The 24053-nt window shown below is 53.7% G+C and overlaps 1 protein-coding gene across 4 annotated transcripts; it reads right to left on the bottom strand.

Annotated features, from left to right (window-relative positions):
- Positions 1-488: 488 nt before the first annotated feature.
- Positions 489-23337, bottom strand: FBLIM1 (filamin binding LIM protein 1). Of its 4 annotated transcripts, XM_060141352.1 has the most exons (10): positions 23249-23326; positions 20427-20573; positions 19496-19593; positions 18795-19064; positions 14085-14263; positions 13404-13521; positions 10921-11090; positions 8062-8240; positions 7126-7243; positions 489-3187 (listed from the first exon to the last, which is right to left on the bottom strand). In XM_060141352.1, the coding sequence occupies exons 4-10, from the start codon at positions 19042-19044 to the stop codon at positions 3074-3076; spliced, it is 1128 nt and encodes a 375-aa protein (XP_059997335.1). In that variant the 5' UTR covers positions 19045-19064; positions 19496-19593; positions 20427-20573; positions 23249-23326; the 3' UTR covers positions 489-3073. The 4 variants fall into 4 exon arrangements, with proteins under 4 accessions (XP_059997335.1, XP_059997334.1, XP_059997336.1 ...); XM_060141351.1 differs by lacking the exon at positions 20427-20573 and having other exon boundaries at positions 23249-23337; XM_060141353.1 differs by lacking the exons at positions 19496-19593; positions 20427-20573; positions 23249-23326 and adding an exon at positions 14677-14890 and having other exon boundaries at positions 18795-18923.
- Positions 23338-24053: the final 716 nt, after the last annotated feature.

Consider the following 24053-nt stretch of genomic DNA (forward strand, 5'->3'; position numbering starts at 1 on the left):
GGCAGGCGGGCTCCTTAGTTGCGGCATGTGGGCTTCCTGAGTCGCGGCAGGCGGGCTCCTTAGTTGCGGCACGTGGGCTTCCTTAGTCGCAGCAGGCGGGCTCCTTAGATAACCACTCTTAAGTGTTCAGTGGTGTTAAGTACATTCACACTGTTGTGCAACCACCTCCCCCATTCATCTCCAGACCACTTTTCATTGTGCAAACTCACATTTTGTACTCGCTGAACAACTCCCTAACCCCGGTAGCCCCTAACCCACCACGCTTCTATGAATTTAACTACTCTAAGACCTCACATATGTGGAATCACACAGCGCCTTGTCTTTTCCTGACTGGCTTATTTTACGTTGCATAAATCTCCCTAGAAGTGTCCCCTTCTGGAGTGATTTATGAATGTACGGCCCAGAAGACAAAGGCGCCCTCCAGAGTTTCATCCAGACGCCACCCTTCCAAACACAACCAACCAGAAAGAGGCCAGGACACGAGGAACCACAGCACAAGATGACAATTTAATGACAAGAAAAACCACACCAAACCAAACTTGGCGACTGAGAGAGAAAAGTGTCCCAACAGCTGGGAGCTGCTAGCCTGGCCCTCATCTCTGTGCCTTGGTGAGCTCCAACCTCACAGAGCACTGTAGGCGTGTCCTGGAGCCCAGCGCCTCTGGGCTAGATACACAAATGGCCAATATCCCTCATCCTGTGAGCAGCTGCTGCTCCCCTACCAAGCACAGCCAGTGCCACATCCTAGATAGAAGAGAATCAAGCTTCTCAAGCCCAGAACGCCCCTGCTTCCCGACAGCACACATCTGGAGCAAAGCCCCGCTTCCTCAAATCCTCCCCAAACCCCTCAATACCTACCCAAGTTCTAGGGGCCCCCCAACTCTCGCCGAGATGCATCCCGCCCCCTGCAGCCAGCACGATAAACCCAACTTTGCGAACCACGGGCATGTCCCCAGTGGTCTCTGGTTGATGGGCTTCAAAAGGACCGTGGAGGAACGCTGACAGGAGTGATGGCTAAGAACTGCCAGCCAGCACCAGACGGTACAAGGGACTCAAGAGCTTCTCAGAAACCTCACCAGCCCAACACTTCTATCCCAGCAATCTTCTATGATAGATACCAGTATTGCTTCCATTTTAGAGATGAGAAAAGCAAGGCTCAGATGATTAATAACTTGTCCAGGCTGTAGAGCAGCAGAGCCAGGTCTGAGACCGGGGTCACCTGCCTCCAGGTCCAGCGCCCTTTCTGGCCCCGTATCCTTCTCTCCGGAGCTGTGCTCACCAGGCCCAGCGGGTGGTGTCCGAGCTGCAGCGGGTGAGCAACCTCACGGGCAGCGTGGCCCACGTGCAGAGAGCACATCCTGAGGGTGGTGTTGACTCTGCTAAAGGACTTGGTGGCCTTAGAGGGCCTCCTGCAGGGACCACCCTGGTCACCCAGCAGCCACGTCATTGCTGGTGGGTGTGTCCAGGAACAGTGCACCTGCGAGCTGGCCTGGGTAAGTCTTCATTGCTGGGGATGAGAAGGGACAGGAGCTTCTTGACCTGCTGAGAAGAGCCCCAGTTTGGGGGCAGGGGATACAGGCACTTGCTGGACACTCATGCCACACTGAGCAGATATGCCCAGACATTTTTCTGGTGCTACTATCAAAGGCCAGCATTTACCTAGGTGAGGCCTTAGTTGGAACACAGACAAACTTCGAATAGTTATGCATTTATTTTCATGTATAGCTAGACATCGACATGTGACTGCATGGATATATTGCTTAGTTAACCTAAGACTAAACCGGTAAGTGAGGGGAAAAAAAAAAAAGGATGTTGAGTTAAAGAAAATATTAAGGAGATAATAGAATAGGAGGTCCTTGTATGATAGAAATTGTGGAGGTATGGGAAGACCTGGAGTGTGCGACTCACTGCTCTAAGCTTCGGGCAAGAAGCTGTGCTCCGGTCTGAAGCCCTTAAGGGGCCCTACAGGGAATCTCTCCCGGTACCTGGAGGTACCACGGCATCCTCCTAGGAGCACATGGTACATCGAGACAGCCCCAGGGAGGAAAGCACATCTTGTTTAATGTGTTCATGTTCTACAAAATGTCTTAGAAGGGACAAAGCAACAAAAATGATTTTCCTTAAAAGAGAAGAAGAATCTTCTAGGTGTGGCCTTGAGAAGGTAGTGGTCACAGGGCAGCCTGGGCTGGAGGGCCCGAGTAGGGGACACCCCTGTTGCTGTCCTGGAGGAGTGTGTGTGTGTGTGCGCGCGCGTGCGTGTGCACGGCCGTAGTCGAGGCTGCTGCAGGACGAACACTCAGAGCCCCTGTACTCTGCTCCCCAGCATACAACAGGCACTCAATCCATGTCTGTTGAATCACTGTCGCACACAGAAGGAGGCGCCGGAAGCCAGGGTGCAGGGGTTGCCGACTTCCTTGGGTGTCAGCATGTCATCCTTCACTCCTGTCTCTGATGTTCAGGTTCATGCCTCGGCCCCATGTCAGCATGACATGTCCCCAGTGTGGGAAGTCCATGGCCATGCCACCAGTAGGTCACAATCTTGTACATTTATGAACAATGGAAGGCATTTTCTTTTAAGATTCCCACCTCCCCTCCCAAAAATCCGAAGAATGTTTCTCATCACTTAAACTTCAAATTTTAAAAATAGTGCTTTTTAAGGGACTTTGCAGTTTTCCTGAAACAGCTCAGTCCTGCAAGGCAGAGCTGGTCTCAGCACCTCCAGAGCTAACGTGTCACTGCTAGGGACACAGGGTGCTATCTAGAGACTCACCCCAACTCACCCCTGGAAATGGAGGCCAAGGCCAGTGCTCAAGGGGGGCCAGAGTCGTGGAGATGGGACCCCCAGGCATGACACTCACGGTACGGAAGCCTCCCGGTGCCCAGAGCAGAGAAGGAACAGCTGAGAGTCTAAAGGGCGCTCTCAGCTGGGAGGAGGCCTGGGTCCCGGACACGAGGGGCAGGCCGGCAGGCTGGTCCCTGTGTGGCTCAGAAGGAAAGTGTGCAAGAGCACGTCAGGAAGGGAAACGAGTTGGGGAGGGACCCCGAGTGGGGCTGGTGTGCGACCACGGTGCCCTCAGCAGCAGCCCGCAGCGCTCCGCTTCACGTGGCACGGCTTGCAGAAGAGACGGTTGTTCAGAGGGTAGCAGCCTTGGTCCGTGGGCTCCACAGACAGGAGGATCCTGCAGTCCTGTGGGAACAAGGCACACGTGGATGGACCCCAGGCCCGAGCACAGCGGCGCGGAGTCTGCGCAGGTGGGACTGGCCAGCATCCACTGAGGAAATTAACTCAATCAGCTGAGGGGAGAACCGAGGACACTGGGAGAAGAGGGGGCCCTTTGGTGGAGAAGCCCCCTGAGGGATCGTGGAAAGGGCTAGAAGGGCCTTAACACCCTCCCCCTGAGGTCCGGGGAGGGGTGCGGCCTGCCTCAGGTCGCACAGCTGGTTCCAGAGCTGGGAGAGGATGGGGTCTCCAGGCTCAGAGTTCAGGGTTCTTTTTGTTGTTCCACTGCCTGAACAGCTACAACACTAGCACAAACCTTAATATTTCCAATTTTCTAAATCACCAAAAGATTTTAGAATTTGGAGGATGGGGACTTGGGGCCCAAACTGCCAAATTCACCGTTCTGCCACGAGCCCACACCTGCTCTGGGCCTCACTCGAGCACACACAGGAAATAACAGGAACGATGAATGTCCAGAGACCCGGCTCAGGGCACGGCTGGCGTCCCCTGGAAGCTTCACTGATCCGAACAGAGGGGTTGGTCTCCATAGGGACAACTTTGGGGTCACGGGTGCCACCCTGACCCAGCTCGGCCAGCTGGGGAGGACACCCTTGTGTGTCTCTTCCCTGGAACTGCACCTCGAGTGTCTCAAGGGGACTCTGGGCTATTTAGTGCCAGGACCTGTGCTATCCCTAACAGCCAGTTGTGCGGCATTCTGAGAGCACCAAGTGCCAAGCCTAAAGTCCCACAGGGGCACACGTGACCTCTTCTAAATGAGAATCAACCATGACCGAGTCGCAGTTTGCGAAGGAGCTGTCAGGTGGCAGAAAGCTGCCCAAACTCAGCCCAGAAGAACACGGGGCAGAACCACTCTTCTCACCCTCAGTTTCCTCATCTTAAACGGAGACGGGAACTCCCATATCGAAAGATCATCATTAGGATTAAATAAGGTGAGACGTGCATGAAAGCATTTTATATATTAAAAAATACTAGCCGAGGGCTTCCCTGGTGGCGCGGTGGTTGAGAGTCTGCCTGCCGATGCAGCGGACATGGGTTCGAGTCCTGGTCCGGGAAGATCCCACATGCTGCGGAGCGGCTAGGCCCGCGTGCCACAACTGCTGAAGCCCGCACACCTAGAGCCCGTGCTCCGCAACAGGAGAAGACACCGCAATGAGAAGCCCGCGCACCACAACGAAGAGTAGACCCTGCTCGCCGCAACTAGAGAAAGCCCGTGCGCAGCAACGAAGACCCAACACAGCCATAAATAAATAAATAAATACGATACTAGCCAAGTATGAAGGTATTGTTCCCCTTCCAGCAATAGTAAGAAATAACATGGACTACAAAGTAGGCAGGAATGGGGAATTCCCTGGCGGTCCAGTGATTAAACCTCTGAGCTTCCACTGCAGAGGACACGGGTTCGATCCCTGGTCAGGGAACTAAGATCCCATAATGCAGGGCAGTGCAGCCAAAAAAAAAAAAAAAAAAGGCAGGCAGGCATGGTGGAGGGAGCGTGGATGGCATCTTGAAACCCATTTCCCTTCCTAGAGAAACAGCACCCACATCTGCTTAGGCCACTGTGGTTGGAGCCTCACAGCCTGAAATGCAGTTGGTGGAGTCCAAACTCTGACTCATGGCAGAGGCTGGGTAATGTTCCCAGTAGCCTCAGCCTAGCTGACCAAGGAGGAGCAGGGAGGGCTTATTTGCTCACCAGCCAGGCCCGGGGAAATGCAATCACCACTGGATCTAATGTGGGCTATAGCGATAACAGCACTTGAATTTCACCATTGTTCTTTCAAGATGCGTTATCAGCCGGACTTTGAACCAGAACAAATCAACATAATCATGAAGCAATGTGTCAACTTCTGGACTAAACTCCCTGGTCACCCTCAGCGAAAATGCTTCTTAGTTCTACATATCTGTTTTTATTATTAATTATTATTATTTTAATTTTGGCTGCATCACGAGGCTTGTGGGATCTCAGTTCCATGACCAGGGATTGAACCCAGGCCATGGCAGTGAAAGCGTCAAATCCTAACTACTAGACTACCAGAGAACTCCCTACATATCTGTTTAAATGTGAGTAAATAAATGTTTGGAATCACTCACTGGCTGATTAAGAGATTTACTCTGTTACAAACTATTACAGACAGGATAGGTAAACAATAAGGTCCTATTGTATAGCACAGGGAACTATATTCAGTAGCCTGTAATACACCATAATGGAAAAGAATATGAAAAAGAATATATATATGTATAACTGAATCACTTTGCTGTACACCAGAAACTAACACAGCATTGTAAATCAACTATACTTCAATTAGAAAATAGAAAGAAAGAAAGAAAAAAAGAGAGACTTGCTCTGGAGTCCCCACTTAGGTGACACCTTTGTCACCATCACCAGAGAAGACAGAAACATCAGTGACATGGAGGTGACAGGAAGAGGTAGGGGAGGGCTCTTACAGCCTCCCCAGCAGGACTGACTATATAATTTGCAGGGTTCAGGGAAAAATGAAAATGCAGAATCCCTTATTCAAAAATGAAGAATTAGGGCTTCCCTGGTGGCGCAGTGGTTGAGAGTCCACCTGCTGATGCAGGGGACGCGGGTTCGTGCCCCAGTCCAGGAGGATCCCACATGCCGTGGAGCGGCTGGGCCCGTGAGCCATGGCCACTGAGCCTGCGCGTCCGGAGCCTGTGCTCCGCAATGGAGAGGGCACAATAGTGAGAGGCCCGCATACCGCAAAAAAAAAAAAAAAAAGAAGGATTAAAAGAAAATGACAGCAGAGCTTCAAAGCAAGCATGGGACCCTTCTGAGTGTGGGGCCTGTGCGACTCCCCAGGCATTTCTTGCTGCACCAGCTTCTAACCAGCCTCCCCACCTCAGCCTCCTCACTCCCTGCAGCCTGAAGTCCAGACTCATTCGTTTGGCACAGGGGGCCCTTTCCTTTTCTCTGGCCACACTGTTACCACACCATCCAGCACTCTACACTCCAGACACACCTCAAAACTTCTACTTCCTCCAGTTCTTCAGGCTGTTTGTGCCACAGTAGGATTTCACAGGCCCATGCCTCCTTTTGGACTTCATTTCCCCGCTCTGAATACATGGCAAACTCCTACTCAACCTGCAAAACCCAGGTTAAGTACTGCCTCCTCTAAGAGTGCCTTTGATTGCACCAGCCTTGATCACTTGATCACTGCCTTCTTTGTCCCAACGCTGATTTATACACGCTCTTTCTTAGCACCTGAAAAGGACATCTGTGGTGTGGGTCTGCCCAGCATCCCTTTCTTCTTTCCAGTGGTTGTATCAATCCCAATCTGTTTCATACAGACCTACCTGCCTGGCCCCAGAGGTTATCAATCATAGCCCCTGGTCACCGATTGGTCTAGAATGGGCATGTGACCCATGTTGGGTGAATCAGAGGCCTTCTTGAGACTGAACGGGATCCCTGGATGGGGTTTCTAAGTTGGAAGGATATAAACCTGAGCCAACCATGGCCACGCACTGTACCCCCTGCCCCACAGAGGATGCCAGCCCCCAGGAAGAGAAAATGAAGCAAACACACAAGAAAGGCAGAACCGAGAGATGGAGAGAGAGCCTTATGATACCATTTGATGTCATCAGTGATATCACCATCAAGAGCCTTCCCGTTAAGATCCCCTTTCTTGCGGAAAGCAGGTTGAGTTTGGTTTCTATCATTAACTCAAAGAGTTCTGATTAATAGAGCATACTTGTAATTATTTTCATTTTCATTTGTCTCTGCTATTGGATGGTGAGCCATCTGAGAGCAGAGCCCCAACCTGGACTTGTCCTGGCCGAGGGCCTGGCACACAGCAGGCTTTCAACAGGGTTTGTCCGGTGATCGAACAGGACCAATTGCATCTTTAAATCAGTGCTGCTCCACTCACCTCACACCTGTAGCAATTCTCGTGGAAGTTTCTTCCCATGCACTCGATTTTGAAGGCATCCTTCCCATCTCGGGGGATGATGGGATTCTCACAGATGCTGCACACAGGGGCGAATTTCCTAGAGGGAAAGAAACTTATGCTCAGGAGGCGTTCACGTCGACAACCACAGAAATTAGCTGTCAGAACGCGGGCCAGCTCTGGTTCGCCTCCCAGAGCTATTTCAGACCCGTTGCTATCTAACTACACCTGGAGCTACGACCACACATGCCTATTTCTTCCTGGCAGGAGCGGATGGAGAGACCTGTGTGATTAGACCCTGCTTCCCAGGGTATAATTAGCTCAAGGCAAGTAAGTGATGGGAACATTAGAATTTAAGAAAGCAGGGGGGCACCCATTGCATTTGTCTTGTATTATAGGTCACTGCTTTTTCTTCTTTCGTTTTTTACTAGCACACCTGTCTCTCCCCTTGGGCAGCAAGCAACTCGAGGGCAGGGATGGGGCCCTGCAGATGTGTGTTGCTACCACTCCATATGGCTCCAGCTCTGAGGGGAGGCACTGCGGTCTGGGGTTTGAGAGCAAGGCCTGGATATCAGGTCAGTGGGGGTTGAATCGCAGCTTCCATACTTACGATCGGGGAGACTTTAGGTACTTATGTACTGCATGCCTCAGTTTCCACATTTGCTAAAACAGAACCTTTAATAGTGCCTGCCTGTAAGACAGTTTTGAGATTAAATGGCTTAAACCCAAGGGGAATTGCTCAAAAAGTGTCAGCTGCAAGCAGGTGCTAAGTCAAACACAGGGTATGTGGAACAGGCAGTCCTGGATTCTGCAGGCCAGCTCTGACCCAGCCCCCAGCACTCAGGCTCGACTCCTCCATCCCGCCTGAGCCCCACCCTGTCCTCCGTGCCCCATGCAGTGCACGGACCCCTCTTGTACCTGTAGAAATCGTCCAGGCAGTACACCTCATTCTGACTGTCCAGGGCAAAGCTCTCATCCCCGATGCACCGGGCGCAGGTCACACACGTGAAGCAGGTGGGGTGGAAGGCCTGGTCCAAGGCCCTGATGATGTGCTCCCGGACCACCTCGCCACACCTGCCACACTTCTCCAGGGTGTCCTGGGACAGAGGGCCACTGCCTCAGAGCCATCCCGTGGGTGTGCGCACTCCAAGCCACAAGGGGCATCAGACTGGCTACCCACAGGGGCCCGGAAGGCAGAGATACGGGAGAGGTGCTCACATTCATGCAATTGGCCTGGAACTACTACCCCCAAACCTCCACATTGCTTAGAGGGGATCGAGTTTGGCACTATATCCCTGGTGTACAGTCAGGAATCCTGCCATGAAGCCTATGACTGCATTTTTTTTTGTTACTAGGAAATGCTTGAGGCAGGGTCCATAAGGGCCCATAGGAGAAATTTCTCTAAAACTTCAGAGTCAGTAAAAGGCATTCCCAGAGGAATTGCTGTGCTTTTTATTTTATGGACGATAAACCTTGAAACTTATTACCCTTTTCCATTTGGCCACTTGGAAGCTCACAGTCCAATTCCATGCTCCACTTTTAGGATGAGTACAGGGGTCTTTCATTCACATATTTTTGGGGTACTAACTGTCTACCTTGATTTTCCTCTGTTTTATCTATTTATTTTATATCTCATGGTATTATATGTATCCTCTAAAATTTTTTTTTTTATGTTACTGTGGTAAGAATACCTAATATGAGATCTATCCTCTTAACAACGAAGTTTTTTTTTGTTTTGTTTTTTTATTTTTCTTCCGGTATGCGGGCCTCTCACTGTTGTGGCCTCTCCCGTTGCGGAGCACAGGCTCCGGACACACAGGCTCAGCGGCTATAGTTCACGGGCCCAGCCGCTCCATGGCATGTGGGATCTTCCCGGACTGGGGGACGAACCCGTGTCCCCTGCATCGGCAGGCGGACTCTCAACCACTGCGCCACCTGGGAAGCCCAACAACAAAGTTTTATGTGTACAACATTATTATTATTTTTTGGCCGCACCGTGCAGCATGCGGAACTTCCCCGACTAGGGACTGAACCCATGCCCGCTGCAGTGGAAGCACGGAGTCTTAACCAGTGGACTACCAGGGAAGTCGTACAACATTATTATGACTACAGGTATATGTGCATTCTTATAAGCTGCCTCAAATCCTTTCTGGAATGAGGAGGGATGAGAGAGAGAGAGACAGAGAGAGAGAGAGAGAGGGAGAGAAAGAGAGAGGAGAAAGAAAGGTGTAGGTATCACTGAGGCAGAACACAGGGCCTCTTGCTAACCCATCCACCTTTTCCCCTACATGTCTCTTCCCCTTCCTGTTCATCTTAACCTGATTTCCTCTGGACAGATACGTTTGGTGGGGGCAGCATCTCTCCCTGCTTCCCGCCCCCCACCATCCTGGGGGCAGCCCTTGTCTCACCAGCACACTGCTGAAGCCCCTCCTGGCTGCTCCCAGCTGTAAGCCCACCCTCACCCCTTCTTCGCCTCAGTGTCTCACCCCTGCCTGGCTCCAAGCTGGGGAAGAGCGTAAGGACACCCCCCACTGCCATGTTGATGGGGTCAGAGGGTCAGGGTGGGGTGGCCTGGCTCCTTTCTCCTTCCACAGCACCTTACTGCCTGGGATCAGATCATTTTGAGTTTTCTAAATAGTCCCGACTCCAAATACTCTAACACCTTAAATCAGTAGTTTTCAGACTTCAATGTGCATCAGAATCACCTGAGAGACTTGTGAAAAATGCAGATTGCCAGGTGCTACCAATCTATAAGGACAAGGTGCGAGCCACTGTACCCCCAGGTGATGCATATGTGGGAGTTCTGTACACTACCTGGAAAAACACCACCACACGCCACAGGAGAGTTAGCAATTCCAACACCTTGGCATCCAGACTAGCTCTCTCAGACTGTCTTTGGTACCCAGAGATGCCCCGTCACACCGTGCACTGGAACCTTGTGGCTCTAGGTGAGGGAGCAGCAAGACCACGGGCAGGATGGGACTTCCCTGGTGGTCCAGTGGTTTGGACGCAGTGCTTTCACTGCCGAGGGCCTAGGTTCAGTCCCTGGTTGGGGAACTAAGATACCGCAAGCCGCGTGGCATGGACAAAAATAAATAAATAAATAACCACGGGCAGGGTTCAGAACCAGACAGCCCTGGGATGACAGTGTAAAAGGCTGGATGATGCCCCCAAAGATATCTGGATCCTAAGCCCTGGAGTCTGTGACCATCTTGCATGGCAAAAGAGACTTTGCAGATGTGACTGAGTTAAGGATCTTGGGATGGGGAGATTATCCTGGGTTATCTAGGTGGGCCGCAAATGTCATCGCAAGTATCTTTACAAGAGGGAGGCAGAGGGAGATTTGACACAGAAGGAAAAGAGATACTGATGCAAGATGCCACACTGCTGAGTTGGAAGATGGACGAAGGAACCAAGAAATATGGCTTTAGAAGCTGGAAAAGGCGAGGAAATTGACTCTCCCCTAGAGCCTCTGGAGGGAGCAAAACTCTTTGGTTTTGACTCAGTGAAACTGATTTTGGACTTCGGACCTCCAGAACCATGAGAGGATAAATGTGTACTGTTTGAAGGCACCGAGTTTGTGGTCATTCGTTACGGCAGCCACGGGGAACAAACACACCTTGGCTGAGTTCCTTCTCCCCGAGCCTCAATTTCCTCATCTGTAAAATGGGTCACTAGTGCCTATCTCCCCAGATTGTTGTGGAGAAAGAGATGATACCACATCTTCCAGGTGTCCAGCTCAGTGCCAGGCACCTGGGGAACTGCCCTGGGGCTTACCTGGTAGCAGGGTTCACAGAGGGGCCGCCCATCCTTCTGGTAGAAGCTCTGTCCGGCCAGCTGGCGGCGGCAGATACGGCACGTGAAGCACTGGGCGTGGTACTGCCTATTCATGGCCTCCACAGCCAGCTCTTGAGGGGACACGGTCTTGTGGCAGAAGGCACAGACGTCTGGGGTAGAGGATATACAGGCCATGACCCGCCCAGCCTGGGAGAACTGTACCCAGTCGCCACCCAGAACCAGCCCGGAGTGCCAGGTCTCTGTCTGAAACCCCCGGGTGTTATAAATGCAGCCTCAGCTCATGGGCAGGGTCATGATGGGCATTAAGAAGGAAGGTGGGGGGACTTCCGTGGCAGCATAGTGGTTAAGAATCTGCCTGCTAGTGCAGGATACATGGGTTCCAGCCCTGGTCCGGGAAGATCCCACATGCCGCGGAGCAACTAAGCCCGTGCGCCACAACTACTGAGCCTGCGCTCTAGAGCCCGCGAGCCACAACTACTGAAGCCCGTGTGCCTAGAGCCCGTGCTCCGCAACAAGAGAAGCCACCACAATGAGAAGCCCGCGCACCGCAACAAAGAGTAGCCCCGCTGGCCACAACTGGAGAAAGCCCGCGCGCAGCAACGAAGACCCAACGCAGCCAAAAATAAATAAATGAATAAATAAATAAATAAAAGAAGGAAGGTGGGGGACTTTCCCTGGTGGCACAGTGGTTAAGACTCCGCCTGCCAATGCAGGGGACACAGGTTTGAGCCCTGGTCCAGGAGGATCCCACATGCCGCAGAGCAGCTAAGCCCGTGTGCCACAACTACTGAGCCTGCGTGCCACAACTACTGAAGCCCATGCACCTAGAGCCCGAGCTCCGCAACAAGAGAAGCCACCGCAATGAGAAGCCCACTCACAGCAACGAGCTTGAGCTCATTAATAATAATTAATAAATAAATAAAACCTTACTTTAAAAAAAAAATGAAAAAGAAGGAAGGTGGGGAATTCCCTTGCAGGCCAGTGGTTAGGACTCCATGCTTTCACTGCCAAGGGCCCGAGTTCAATCCCTGGTTCCCTGGTTGGGGAACTAGGATCCCACAAGCAGCGTGGCCAAAAAAAAAAAAAAAAAAAAAGGCAAAGGGTCTTTAAAAAGCTAAAATCAAGACACATAGTGTGGGACGTCCCTGGTGGTCAGTGGTAAAGAATCCGCCTTCCAATGCAGGGGACGCGGTGAGTTCAATCCCTGGTCAGGGAACTAAGATCCCACATGCCGCGGGGGAACTAAGCCCACGGCCACAACTACTGAGCTCGCGCGCCTCAACAAGAGAGCCCGCGTGCCGCAAACTACAGAGCGCATGCACTCTGGAACCTGCGTGCCACAATTACAGAGCCCCGCGTGCCCTGGAGCCTGCGCGCCACAACTAGAAAGAAGAAGAAAAAAAGAAACACATAGCATTAGGACAACTGGGTTGCCATCTGCAAAAAAGTCAAAAGAGGGATCTCTGTTGTGACACCTTACACCCAGATAATACCAAACGTATCAAAGATCTAAATGTGAAAAGGGAAACCATAAGAACACTGGAAGAAACCAGAGGAGAATTATTTTACAACCCTGGACTAGAGAAGGCCTTGGTACCTGGTAGGCACTTAATAGCCATTTATTAAATAAGTAACACACGGTGCTGGAGAGTCTGTGGGCAGACGGGCACTCCCACACGGTTGGTGGGAATGTAGATCTGGATGACCAAAAAAGACAACGTGGCAAAACTATCACAGTGCCTCCTCTTCTAGGAATTTATCTCACAAACTTGCACACAAGCAAAATGATGAGGTGCAAGGCGATTCACTCAGCATTACCACCTGAGCACCTGTCCACAGGCAACTAGTTAAATCCACGTGGTCGGGTCCTGCTAAGGAATACTACACAGCTGCGGAAAAGAACAAGGAGCCTCTTCATGTTCTGATGTGGAGTGAGCTCTACGACTACAAAGGAATGAGAGCAAAGTGCAAAACAGCACAGAGCTTGCTACTACTTGTGGGGAAATGGGGGAAGGATATATCTGTATCTGCTTGCATACGCGTAAGATATGTCTGAAAGGTTATGCACGAGGTATTAACAGGTTGTCTATCTGGAAGGAAACTAGATGATACAGGGATGCGGAAGGGGAAAGACTTTTCACAGTGTGCCCTTTTGTGCTTTTTATTTTGTACTATGTAAGGGTGTTATGTATTCAAAAAATTACATAGTGAAAAAACTTAGGGCATTTTTGCTATCATGGCAAATTTTGCTGATCAATATTTAAATGGACTTTATAGTTATAAAGGAAAAAAGGTTAATGCAATAAAAATAAAATTGATGCACAACTATAAGGCCCATCACCATCCTGTGAGCTGGGACAGACACGGTGGTCCCTGCTCTCCTGGTTCCCCCCAGAAGCTCATGCTGGCCGCACGAGGGCCCCTGGGGGTCACACACAGTCCTTCCGTCCCTGTGCCCATACCTGTGGAGGCCTCTCTCTCGGGGAAGCCGACAGGCTCCTCTGGGGGAGGCGGCAGCTCCTCTTCTGTGGGTCTGAGATGATTGGGCCGAGGCTGCAGGGGAGGCCCCTCCACGAGGGGCTGCGGGGATAGAAGGGGAGAAGAGTCACCCAGTGGGGACCGCATACAGCCCTCTCAGCTCTGCTCCTCATGTGGTGGCACGAGGCGCAATTAGCCCCTTTGTACAGAGGCAGAAACTGAGGCCAGATCTCCCAGCTCCTTGCCCTGGGTTCCTTCACCCAGGGAAGTAGCTTCCTTCAAAGCTACTTCCCTCTGCTTCTAAGGAATCTCCTGGAATCAGGGTTTCCCTTGGCCTGGAACCTCTCCCATTTCTACAACGCCTCTGTTAAGGGCAGAGGATTAAATATGGGTTTTCGATGCAGCATAAGGGATTTAGGCTAGACACAGTGGAATGCCGTCCTCAGAGATGAAGGGGGCACTTAGCGGGGGGAAGGGTGTGGCACCCCTTCTCCAAGGACCTTGAAAACCACGTCTAATTTTTACCAGCCTGAAAGAGTTTTGAAGAGGGACTGCCCTCAAGTAGGAGGAGGGACCAAACAACCTCTAGGCCTAGAACCCCGAAAGGCCCCGACCTTCCCTCCCCAACCCACGGGGCTCCGTCAGGGACCAAGGGTTGGCAGTACCTGCGGCGGGGGTGGGGGCAGCTGCTCTAAGTCTGAAATGAGTGACACCCCCATCGGGGCAGGGGGCTCCTCGTCGGGAGGCAGGTACACTGGAGGGGGGGGCGGCGGCGGAGGTGGGAGGAGGTCCAGGTCGGGGAGTGTGTCCTCGCCATCCAGGGGAGGAGGAGGAAGCGAACATCCTGCAACCAGAAGGGGAGGGTGGGTTGGCCAGAGTCTCTGCAGGTGCACAGAGGAGGTGACACTTGCCCAGGAGGCCGTGCAGCATGGTGGCTAAAGGCTCAGGTCCAGGGTCACCCGGACCTGGGTTCCATCTCTGACTCTGCCACTGACTTGCTGTGTGTCCTTCGGCATGAAACAATCTCTCTGAGCCTCAGTCTGCTCAGTTGGAACATGGGTCTCAGTCGCTTAGGGTTGTTAACGAGGATTAAATGAAATGATGCAGGTGAGGGCTTGGCACGGCGGCTGGCACGTGGCACAGGCTCAGAAAACAGTAGCCGCCAAAGCCCTTCCTAGCAGAGCCTCCCCCACCCGGGTGCGAGGGCGCCTGCAATCCCCGCTGCGTGGGCCCTGTGCGGATGCAAGCAAAACTAACCCCCAAGACTGTGGCTCCCAAGGTGTGGCTCCCGGTTCCCAAGGTGTGGCTCCTGGACCAGCAGCATGGCACCACCTGGGACTCTGTTAGAAACACAACTTCTCGGCCTGCCATGCAGCTGCACAATCAGAAACTCTGGGCTGGCTCCCAGTCATGGGGTGTTTAAAAAGCCCTCCAGGTGATGCTGATGCCACTCAAGGGTGGGAACCACCACCTAGTTAAATGATAGAGTCAGACTATTAGGTGTTGAAAGTATCAAGCGGACAGTTGGTGGCGAACTTTCCAAAGGAAAGGTCCAGCTGTCGTCACCTGAAGCCACCGATTAACCTCAGCGGACATCAGGAGTCTTCTGACTCGTGTTATGTATAGGAAGGGATGGGCACCATTGATGAAATGTCCTTACTAAAAGAAAAACAGGGCTTCCCTGGTGGCGCAGTGGTTGAGAGTCCGCCTGCCGATGCAGGGGACACGGGTTCGTGCCCCGGTCCGGGAAGATCCCACAAGCCGCGGAGCAGCTGGGCCCGTGAGCCATGGCCACTGAGCCTGTGCGTCCGGAGCATGTGCTCCGCAACGGGAGAGGCCACAACAGTGAGAGGCCCGTGTACCGCAAAAAAAAAAAAAAAAAAAAATTTGATAATGAATACGTGCTGAAATGATAATACATTTTATATATTGGGTTGCATAATATATATCATTAAAAGTAATATCATGTATTTCTTTTCACTTTTTTCAGAGTGGATGCTAGAAGATTCTTAATTACATAGGAGGCTTGCATTTGTGACTTGCATGATGTTTTTATCGGCCAGCACTGCTATGGACCTTATTTGGATTCTGATTCAAAGGATTAATCATCTCATTTAATTCTCCTCATTTTGTAGACAAGGAAAAGCTACATATTCCACTGAATGATACAGCTCAAAAGAAATACAAGACACAATCCATTCCTCTACAATCCAACAGTTAAAAGGCATTTTTATGACAGTTTAGGGATAATTAATTATGGATAGACTATTAGATAATCTAAGGCATTCCTGTTGATTTTGTTATGCATTGTTTGGCCTTGGGGTCATGTAAGAGAAAGGCCATACTTAGAGATGCACCCTGTGGGGCTGAAGTGACTTGATTACTGGCATTTCCTTTGAAATACTTCACGAAGGAAAAGAAAAAAAGGAACAGATGAAACAAAGGTAGCCAAATCTTGGTAACTGTTGAAACTGGATGTGGGGTATACAGGGTTCCTTGTACTGTTTTCCCTACTTCTGTGTATGTTTAAAAGTTTCATTAAACAATAACAACCCAACAGCAAACACACACATACACACAGAGGACAGGAGTGGCATGGCGTGGGGCGATGGCGGGTGAGGAGGTGGCCTCCACCCTATCTGCCAGCCAGCGGGTGCTGCCGGCAGGGAGGGAGGAGGCGGGTGGAGGATCTCCTCCATCCAGGAACACTCACTATAGTGTAATCCCACCTCTGCAGGCTGCCCTGACAAGGGGCTGTCCAGCTCCCTGGGGAGTGGCAACTGGGCAACTCGGGAGAGAAGCCGCAGCGCAGGGCTGTGCCCACTGCCACACTCAAGGGGAGTGCTATTAATAGCGCCCCGGGATAGAGGGCATGGAGGCACTCTGCCCACCTCCTGTCGTGGGGGCCCAAGGTAGGCCAGGCTCCAGCGAGGTCAGACCGCCCTAGACACCCTGGGAGAGCAGACAGAGAATGTTCAAGGCCCTGCCGCCTAAAGACCTGGGCTCTGGTCCCGTTCCCTGCATGTTCGCTGGGGCACCTCTCTGGGTTCAGGTTTCCCACCCATTTGACAAAGGTAAGAACCCCTCTGCCCAAGGGCTATACAGATGCGAAGCTTGCTCTAGACCTGTGAGTCTGCCTCAGAATCGCCTGGGGGCTTGTCCAAACGCAGGTGGCTGGGCCCACCCCAGCGCTTCTGCTTCAGCAGGTTTGGGGTAAGCTCTGGGAATTGACCTTTTTGGAATTGCGTTTTGAATTTACACTAGAATTTACATTTCCTGGGTGATACCGACGCTTTGGGTTCAAAGGCCACACTTTGAGAACTACTCTTCTCTTCCGAAAGTCTAACCTATTAACGCCTTTGGACTGGAACAGTCGTTCTCAAAGTGTGGTCCCCAGACCAGAGCATCAGCCTTACCTGGAAACATGTAAGGAATGCAAATTCTCGGGCTCCACCGCAGACCTGCTGAATCAGGAAGGCCCAGGGTAGGGCCCAGCTGGCTGTGTTAGAACAAGCCCCCAGGGGATGCTGACGCTGCTGAAGTGTGAGAGACTCTGCCCTACGTGAGCTGACTGAGTCGGGAACCAGGTCAGGAAGAGCCAGCAGGAGAGCTGAGGCCTCTCCCAGGACCTGCTTGAGGTTCTAGACATTCAGCTGTGAAGGGTGGGCAGGAATTCAAGAGAGAGATGGGGGGGATTTCTGCCAGGATGAAAGGGCTCAAGAAATGCTGGTGGATTCCTAAGGGGACAAGCATAGGTGAGGTGTCCGATGACAGCCTGCTGCAGAGCTGGCTTTGAGCAGAAGGCAGACCCCCAGGGCTCACCTCTGTGTTCTGCAGTCAGACCAGACTCATGACCGCTGCTCACCTAGAACTTATCTCACCCCAGCGGGCCTGAACCCCAAGACTCCCCGTGCTCTGTGTTTGCCAAATTGGCCAGCAACATGCCTGACCAGCCACTGTAAGGCCATCCCACCCGAGGAAGGTCTGGTCTGGTTTTGCTCCCACAAAACCTGCTCCCTGGATCTTCTGCCTGTAATTCCAATACCCCATGAAAATGTCCAGGGAAGTTTGGCATTTGGGCAACTAAACTATGTTTCCTAGGCTCCCTCTCCTACCCAGAAGGGCCATAATTTTTTTTTTCCCCATTGGATCAATGTCCTGATGTGTGAATTTTGGTCATCATGGTCCTGCTTCTCCTGTACAGAGAAGCAGCAGGAGGAGGTTGTTCTTGGTACGTGTGGTTAGGAAGGAAAGATCAGTTTAGGAGGCTGCGTCATAATGAAGAAGCATGTTACACGAATATTCATGGACTCTCACGTGTATCCACGTGTGGTCCCTTCTCCCATCTGTTTGTGGCTTCCCATAATCGGCACTTCCCATTGGCCTCTAGGTGGTTTCCATGGTGATGGATGCACAAGGCTGCCTTAGCCTCGGTCTGAGGACTTCGGGGTGTTCACCTGCCCTCCCGGGCTGGCCTCTCGCACTAAGCGTCTCAGTGCCTCCTTGTTCGAGCTGGTGCCCTATCAGACGAGGAGCCACCTCGGGCCCCTAGGCTGTCATCCTTCCTTACTTCTACCCAACAGTTGAGATTTCACATCACATACGTGACCAAATTTCCATCTTCCAGAGGAAGAAACTGAGGCCCAGAGTGAGGAAACAGCTTGCCTAAGACCACACAGCAAGTGAATGGCAGAGCGCAAGAGAAAACAAAACTATCTTTCAGGTCTTTCAACTTGTCAAATCCATTCCTGCCTCAGGGCCTTTGCACTTACTGTTCCCATTTCCCTTCTAGCTCCACTCTGTCATCTAGGTCTTAACTGAGCTGAGATGTTACCTTCTTTGAGAAGCCATCCTGAGCACCCCATAAAAAGCTGTACCTCCCCAGCTCTTCACTGTGTTCTATTCTAGTAGAGTGTTTGTGTCTTCCTGATGTTGTATTTTATGTTTTTATTATCTCTGTTTCCCCCACCAGGAGGTAAGTTTCATGCAGGCTGAAAACCTCTCTTTTCACATTCCCAGTGCCTGGCCCAGAATAATAACAGTGGGTATTTAGCGCTTTCTACATGGCAGGCGCTGGGCTCAACACTTTACATATGTATTAACTCATCTAATCCTCACAAGGGCCCTTTGAGGTGGGTACTATCATTATCTCTATTTTACAGATTAGGAAGCTGAGGAACAGAGAGGTTAAGTGGCCTGCCAATGTCACACAGTCAAGAAGCGGAGAAGCCAGGATTCGAACCCAGGCAGGAAGGTTCCAGAGGCTGCCTGGGACACAGTAGGTGCTCAACGAATGACCTCAGAGCCTGCCATTTCCTCCCCACCTCGGTGATGCCTCTCACCGGGTCTCCCACCCACCGCCCTCGCCCTCTTACCTCCACTGGAGAGCTGATGTGGAACGGCTGGCACTGGGGCTGCAGCCCTGCCGGGGGGTGTCCAAGAACGGAGCCTCCCCGCAGAGCCGGCCCCGGGTGCCTTCGTGGGAGCAGGAGACTCCCGGGGGCAGCCAGGCCGGGCCTCACAAGCTGCCCGCCTCACCTCCTCAACCACAGCCTCATCTCGACGTGGGGGTGCCAGGGTGATAAAGACAGATGAGGCGACCCTCTTCTCAGGCTTTGAGGCCATTGCTTCAGCTTCTGGTGGGGCTGGGGACAGAGTGCGGCGCAGGCTTGGGCAGGGTTCAGGGCATGGCAGGGGCGGGGCAGAGGTGCTGCACCTGGGCACGCAGACACCCCCAGGGCAGGGAGCCTCCCCCCTCCCAACAAGACGGGGGCAGCCACTCCACAGTGTCAGCGCCCCACCCAGCCACGGAAGGGGCTGCGGATGTCCCACAGGGAAGGGCAGGTGCCCACCGGTGGCTTGGCCACAGGGTGGGACCCGGCAGTCCTGAATACCCCTCCCCCAGACCTACACACCTGGAGGAGCAGAGGGCAGCCCTGCCCTGCTCACCTCACAAATGATTAATTTCCCTCCTCTACGGGAGCGTGAGGGAGGGGCCGCTCCTGCAGCTCCCCACTCCCAGGGCAGCTGACTGCCCGTCCCAGCCCAGGGCCACACCCCAAGTGAACTCCCTCACCTGGGATCTGGATTTTGCTGGGAAAGGTGATGTCCCCAACGTTCAGGCCAGCTCCACGGTGGGCGGGAAACAGTGTGACTCTCGTCAGAACATCAGGGCTGGATTCCAGGAGGCAAAGGGGACAGGAGAACAATCGGCTACCATTTGCCAAGCCCTCTTCCGTGCCAAGCAGGGCCCTAAACACTTTCTGTCCATTAACTCACAGATCCTCCCACCGCTGCGGCGGAGAGGGTCTATTACCGCACAATCACGTGCCCATCTTACAGATGAGGAAACCCAGGTGAAGAGGTGGAAGTCATTTGTTCAGGGTCATGCAGCAGCAGACCTGGGATCTGAACACAGAGCCCATGCTCTTGGCCACTTGGCTCTTCTGCCCTCTCCCGACCCAGCTCACAAACCAGCATCATTTTCTCCGCCATCAGAGTCCACATCCAATCAAGTCTTGATTGTATGGCCAGAATGTCTCACTCAGTCTCATCTCCAAGATCACAGCCCTGGTTCAGGCACAGGGGTGAGGGTGCCTCAATGACCTCCAAACCTGCCTCCTACCCTGTCTCTGGAGTGATCTTTCTGGAGCATAAATGTGTTTCTCCTCTAGTCAAAAGCCTTCCACGGCTCCCTACTACCTTCAAGATAAAGTCTAAATTTCCCTGGCCTCAACCTATTTTTGACCACCCTGGACCACGCACGGTTCCTGGACCATCTTTCTCCCTTACTTGCTCTGGCATGTTTCCACCACCTGTTTTTCCTCTCCTCCCTGCTGCAGGGTGAATTTCAGTTTTTCCTTAGAAGCCTAGAGCAAACATCACCTCCTCCATGAAGCCTCCCCTGATTCCCGACTCCAGGGCGATTGTCTATTCCACAGGGCAATGACAGCTGACTCACCATCACCATGTCTGCCCCCCCCCAACTGACAAGTGACCTCATCTACCTTCAGTTGTGTCTGTGATATCTGTGTGACCCAAGTCCGGCTCACAGTAGACATCAAAGCATGGATCTGGGAGCAGGGCGGCATCCCCACCGGGGAGAGCCCATTTTCCTTCTCTCAGGTGGTTCCTGCAGAGAGTAGGCTCCAGAGCTAGGGATGAGGTGGGGTCATGGGCTGGGGTGAGTCGACCACACTCAGCTCAGGACTGTGCCCTTTTTCTATCTTACTTTCCATACGGGCCACGCCGACATGGCCCCAGAGCCCGGCCCATAGATTCATGGGGAGGAGAGTAAATAGGGACCTGAAGAGTGAACCTGGAGAGGTGGGGCTGGGTGGGTTGGGGGTGAGGCCCCAAGGGACCCTAATGTGGACTTGGAGCCCAAGTGGCCACTCAAAGACTTCCCTCCACTGGCCACCGTGGGCTCTCTTGGAGACTGATGGAGAATAATAATAACAAAAACAACAACATACGCTCCTAAATTCCTTTTAAATTCGTTTGTGTTTGATTAAAACGTGCAGGTCGTTCTGACAAAAAACCTGAATAAGAAACCAATATATGAATAAAGCTTTAAAAGTGCTTTTAAAGTACTTCTCTTTTGTTTCTTGTTTTGTAAGTGATGTTTGAAAGTACATCTGCTTCTGTTGGCTGTCCTCGACTTCAATTTCATACTTCGTTACAAGTTTAAGAATCTGTTTTTGCAAACAATTTTCCGAGTGCATTTAACCTTTAAATGCAAGAAACAGCAAGGGCACTCACTGATAAAGCGCTTGCCCTGTGCCAGGCACTATGAAGAGTGCCTTCCCAGCCTCAAAAGTCACCTAATTCTCAACACAGCCTGTGTTATGTCCCCACTTTATAGATGAGGCCAGGTGAGGCCCCAAGCAAGAGGCTGCAGACTTGGAGTTCTAACAGGGCACCATCCAACCTGGAAGTCCAGGGGGTATCCTTGAGCCTGAGAGGACACACTTTTTCTTCCCTGGATGGCTAGGGGTGGGGGGGATGGGTGGGGCAAAATTCCCAGGCCTGTTCTTACCCCAGGGTGGCCCAGTCCAGACCAGTTATCTGATGGTCAGCATATCCTGGGCTCATCCCCAGAGACAGCTGAGGATGCCTCCTCTGCCTCCCTCCCCTCCCGCCCTGAACCCCACTCCATCCCGGCCCACCCTCACCGGGAAATCAGATCTGCTGGTTTCTCAGAAAATGTCCAAGGCGAACGTCCCAGCACTGAGACCAGATGTTCACAGCTGGGCAGCACTCCCCCACCCCCATCCCTCCCCTGCGGTTCCGGCAGGGACTTCAGGCCCCAGGGGAAGAGGCCGGGCTAGGGATTTTCAAAGCCCAGTCAGTCAGCCCCGGGGAAGGAAAGGGAGCCTCGGCTTCCCCCTGGTCCCACTGCCCCCCAGGTCACCCTAGTGTGGGCTGTGGGTGAGAGAGCTCCCTGTGGGGCAGCCTCCCCGCCAGCCCAGCCCAGGGGACCCTCGGCAGCCACCCTTCCTCCCCCAGAGGGCGAATCTGAGATCCAGCTGGGTAAGCGGAGAAAGTGGAAACAAAGGGAAGGAAAGTCATTTCCTGTCAAGAGGAAGGAAGGAGGCTGAGATCCAGCCACCCACCCAGCCGGGCTTTTCGACTGCGGCCCAGGGCAGGGCCCGGGCTGGCTCAGCCGGAGGGCCTCCAGGGGTGGGGTACTCTACCCCACCTCACCCCTGCTGCCTCACTGTCCCCTGTCACACTCCTTCTAACCCCCTCCAGAACCCTCTGGAACTACCTTTAAGCTGTAGCCTAGGCTTGGTTGGGAGCTAAACTTTGCTGGAGGTGGGAGTGAGACTGAGCCCCACGCCCCCTGCAGGGGACCTTGCAGCCCGGCACAGGAGGTCCCTCTTCCTTTCCCCCACCCCAGGGAAGCAGAGGAGGCACAAAGGGCCGAGTTCACCCTGGGCCCCCTCCTTCCTGCTGGGCGACCCTGAGCAGGTCACTGAACCTCTCTGGGCCTCAGTTTTTTCATAGAGTGAGAAGAATGAGGTCTTTCTGGAAGGGTGGCTGAGAGGATAAAAGGAGAGGGGGTACTCAAAATCTTGATACTTGGTAGATGCCAAGAGAAAGCTAACTGCTTATTCAGCCCCAGAGGGGGAGGAGGAGCCCCTGGGGGGCCTGCGAGGACCAGGACTTAGCTTCCATCATTATGAAGAGCAGGGATCTGGGTGCTGCCCACCCTCTTCCCGGGGTCCTCAGATCCGGGCTGCAGGAGGACCCAGGCCAGGATGCCCCAGGCACACACCTTGGGGATCGCCCAGTCCCACCCCTTCCCAGCCCCCGAGAGGATCTGAGGCCCAGAGAGGGGCAGCCCTGCGGCCTCTCCTTCCCCTCGCCTGACCCTGGCTGGGTAAAGGGGCCAGGAGCACCCCGGAGCTCCGGAAACCCAGCGCCCTCTAGGGCCGGCCGGCCGGGTCACTGTGGGGCGCTGCCGGGGACTTTAATTCGATCCATGTGCGGGACGCTGTCCTCTTTGTGCGGGAGCTTCCGCCCTGCCCGTCCCTGCTCTCCGCGTGCCGCTCCCGGGCAGGGACCTCAGCCTTCCCCCCAAGAACTGCCCTCCCTCCACTCGGAGGACAGAGACCGAGGGACTGAGACAGAAGGACAGAGCCCGCGGCCCCTCGTCCCGCGGGTCCCCTCCGGGAGCGACGGGGCTGGGGTCCCGGCTGGGGGGCTGGGGTCCCGGCTGGGGAGCAGAGTGGGCGCCGGCCGAGGGCTGCCCGTGCTGTCACCTGTCTGTCGCCGGGGCGGGGACGGAAGGACAGGACCCCCACCCCACCCCCGCCCCGCTTACCTGGGCCGCCCGCGCCCCCGGCGGCTCCGGTCGGTCACCCGATCGAGCAGAACCGGGAGCGGCGCGGCGCCTCCCGCCCCTCCGCCCTCCCCGCCCCCTCGGCTCCCTCCGCCCCGCCGCCCCGGCCGCCTTACCATAAAAGGTGAAGCTTGGGGGAGGGGGCCCGGGATTCCCGCCGGGCGGAAGCGGCCCCTACCTGCCCCCCCACCTGCCCGGCCGCGCCCCGCGCCGCCCCCTCCCCGCTCCCTTTGTTCCCTCGACCACTCCTCCCTTCTCCTCGACCCAGGCCTGGAGGGTGGGAGGCCTCCTCCGCTGCCCACCCTCCTCGTCCTTTGTGAACCCAGAGTGGTCCTTCCCCTCCCCCTCCCCCAGTCACCTGGGTTGGTGGCTCCACCAGTTTGGCCTGGGATCTCCCAAGGTCTTAAGAGTCAGGTGGATCTGGATTGAATCATGCGACCCTAGGCAGTCACTCCACCTTCCTGGGCCTCAGTTTCTTCGCCTCTGAAATGGGGGTAATGACCTGTCTGGGCCCTTAAGCCACCCTGCAGGTGGGTCCTAGAGTCTTGGGGGGACAGGCTCCTCCAGGAGGCCTGGTCGACAGGGCCCAGCTGGCAATCACGTCACCCGGTTTGCCACCCTGGGCCCTGTACCTGACCCCCTCCCGCCTCCTGCACCCCCATCCCCCAAACGTGGAATGGGGAGGGAGAAGCCGAGGCTGGGCTCTGGGGCAGGAGATGGAGCCTGGATGGGCCGCCTGAGTCCCTGGAGGCCCAGGGAACATTGCTGGGAAAAGGAATCTGGGTCT

Source organism: Lagenorhynchus albirostris, chromosome 2 (genome assembly GCF_949774975.1).
Source record: "Lagenorhynchus albirostris chromosome 2, mLagAlb1.1, whole genome shotgun sequence".
Taxonomy (NCBI): Eukaryota; Metazoa; Chordata; class Mammalia; order Artiodactyla; family Delphinidae; genus Lagenorhynchus; species Lagenorhynchus albirostris.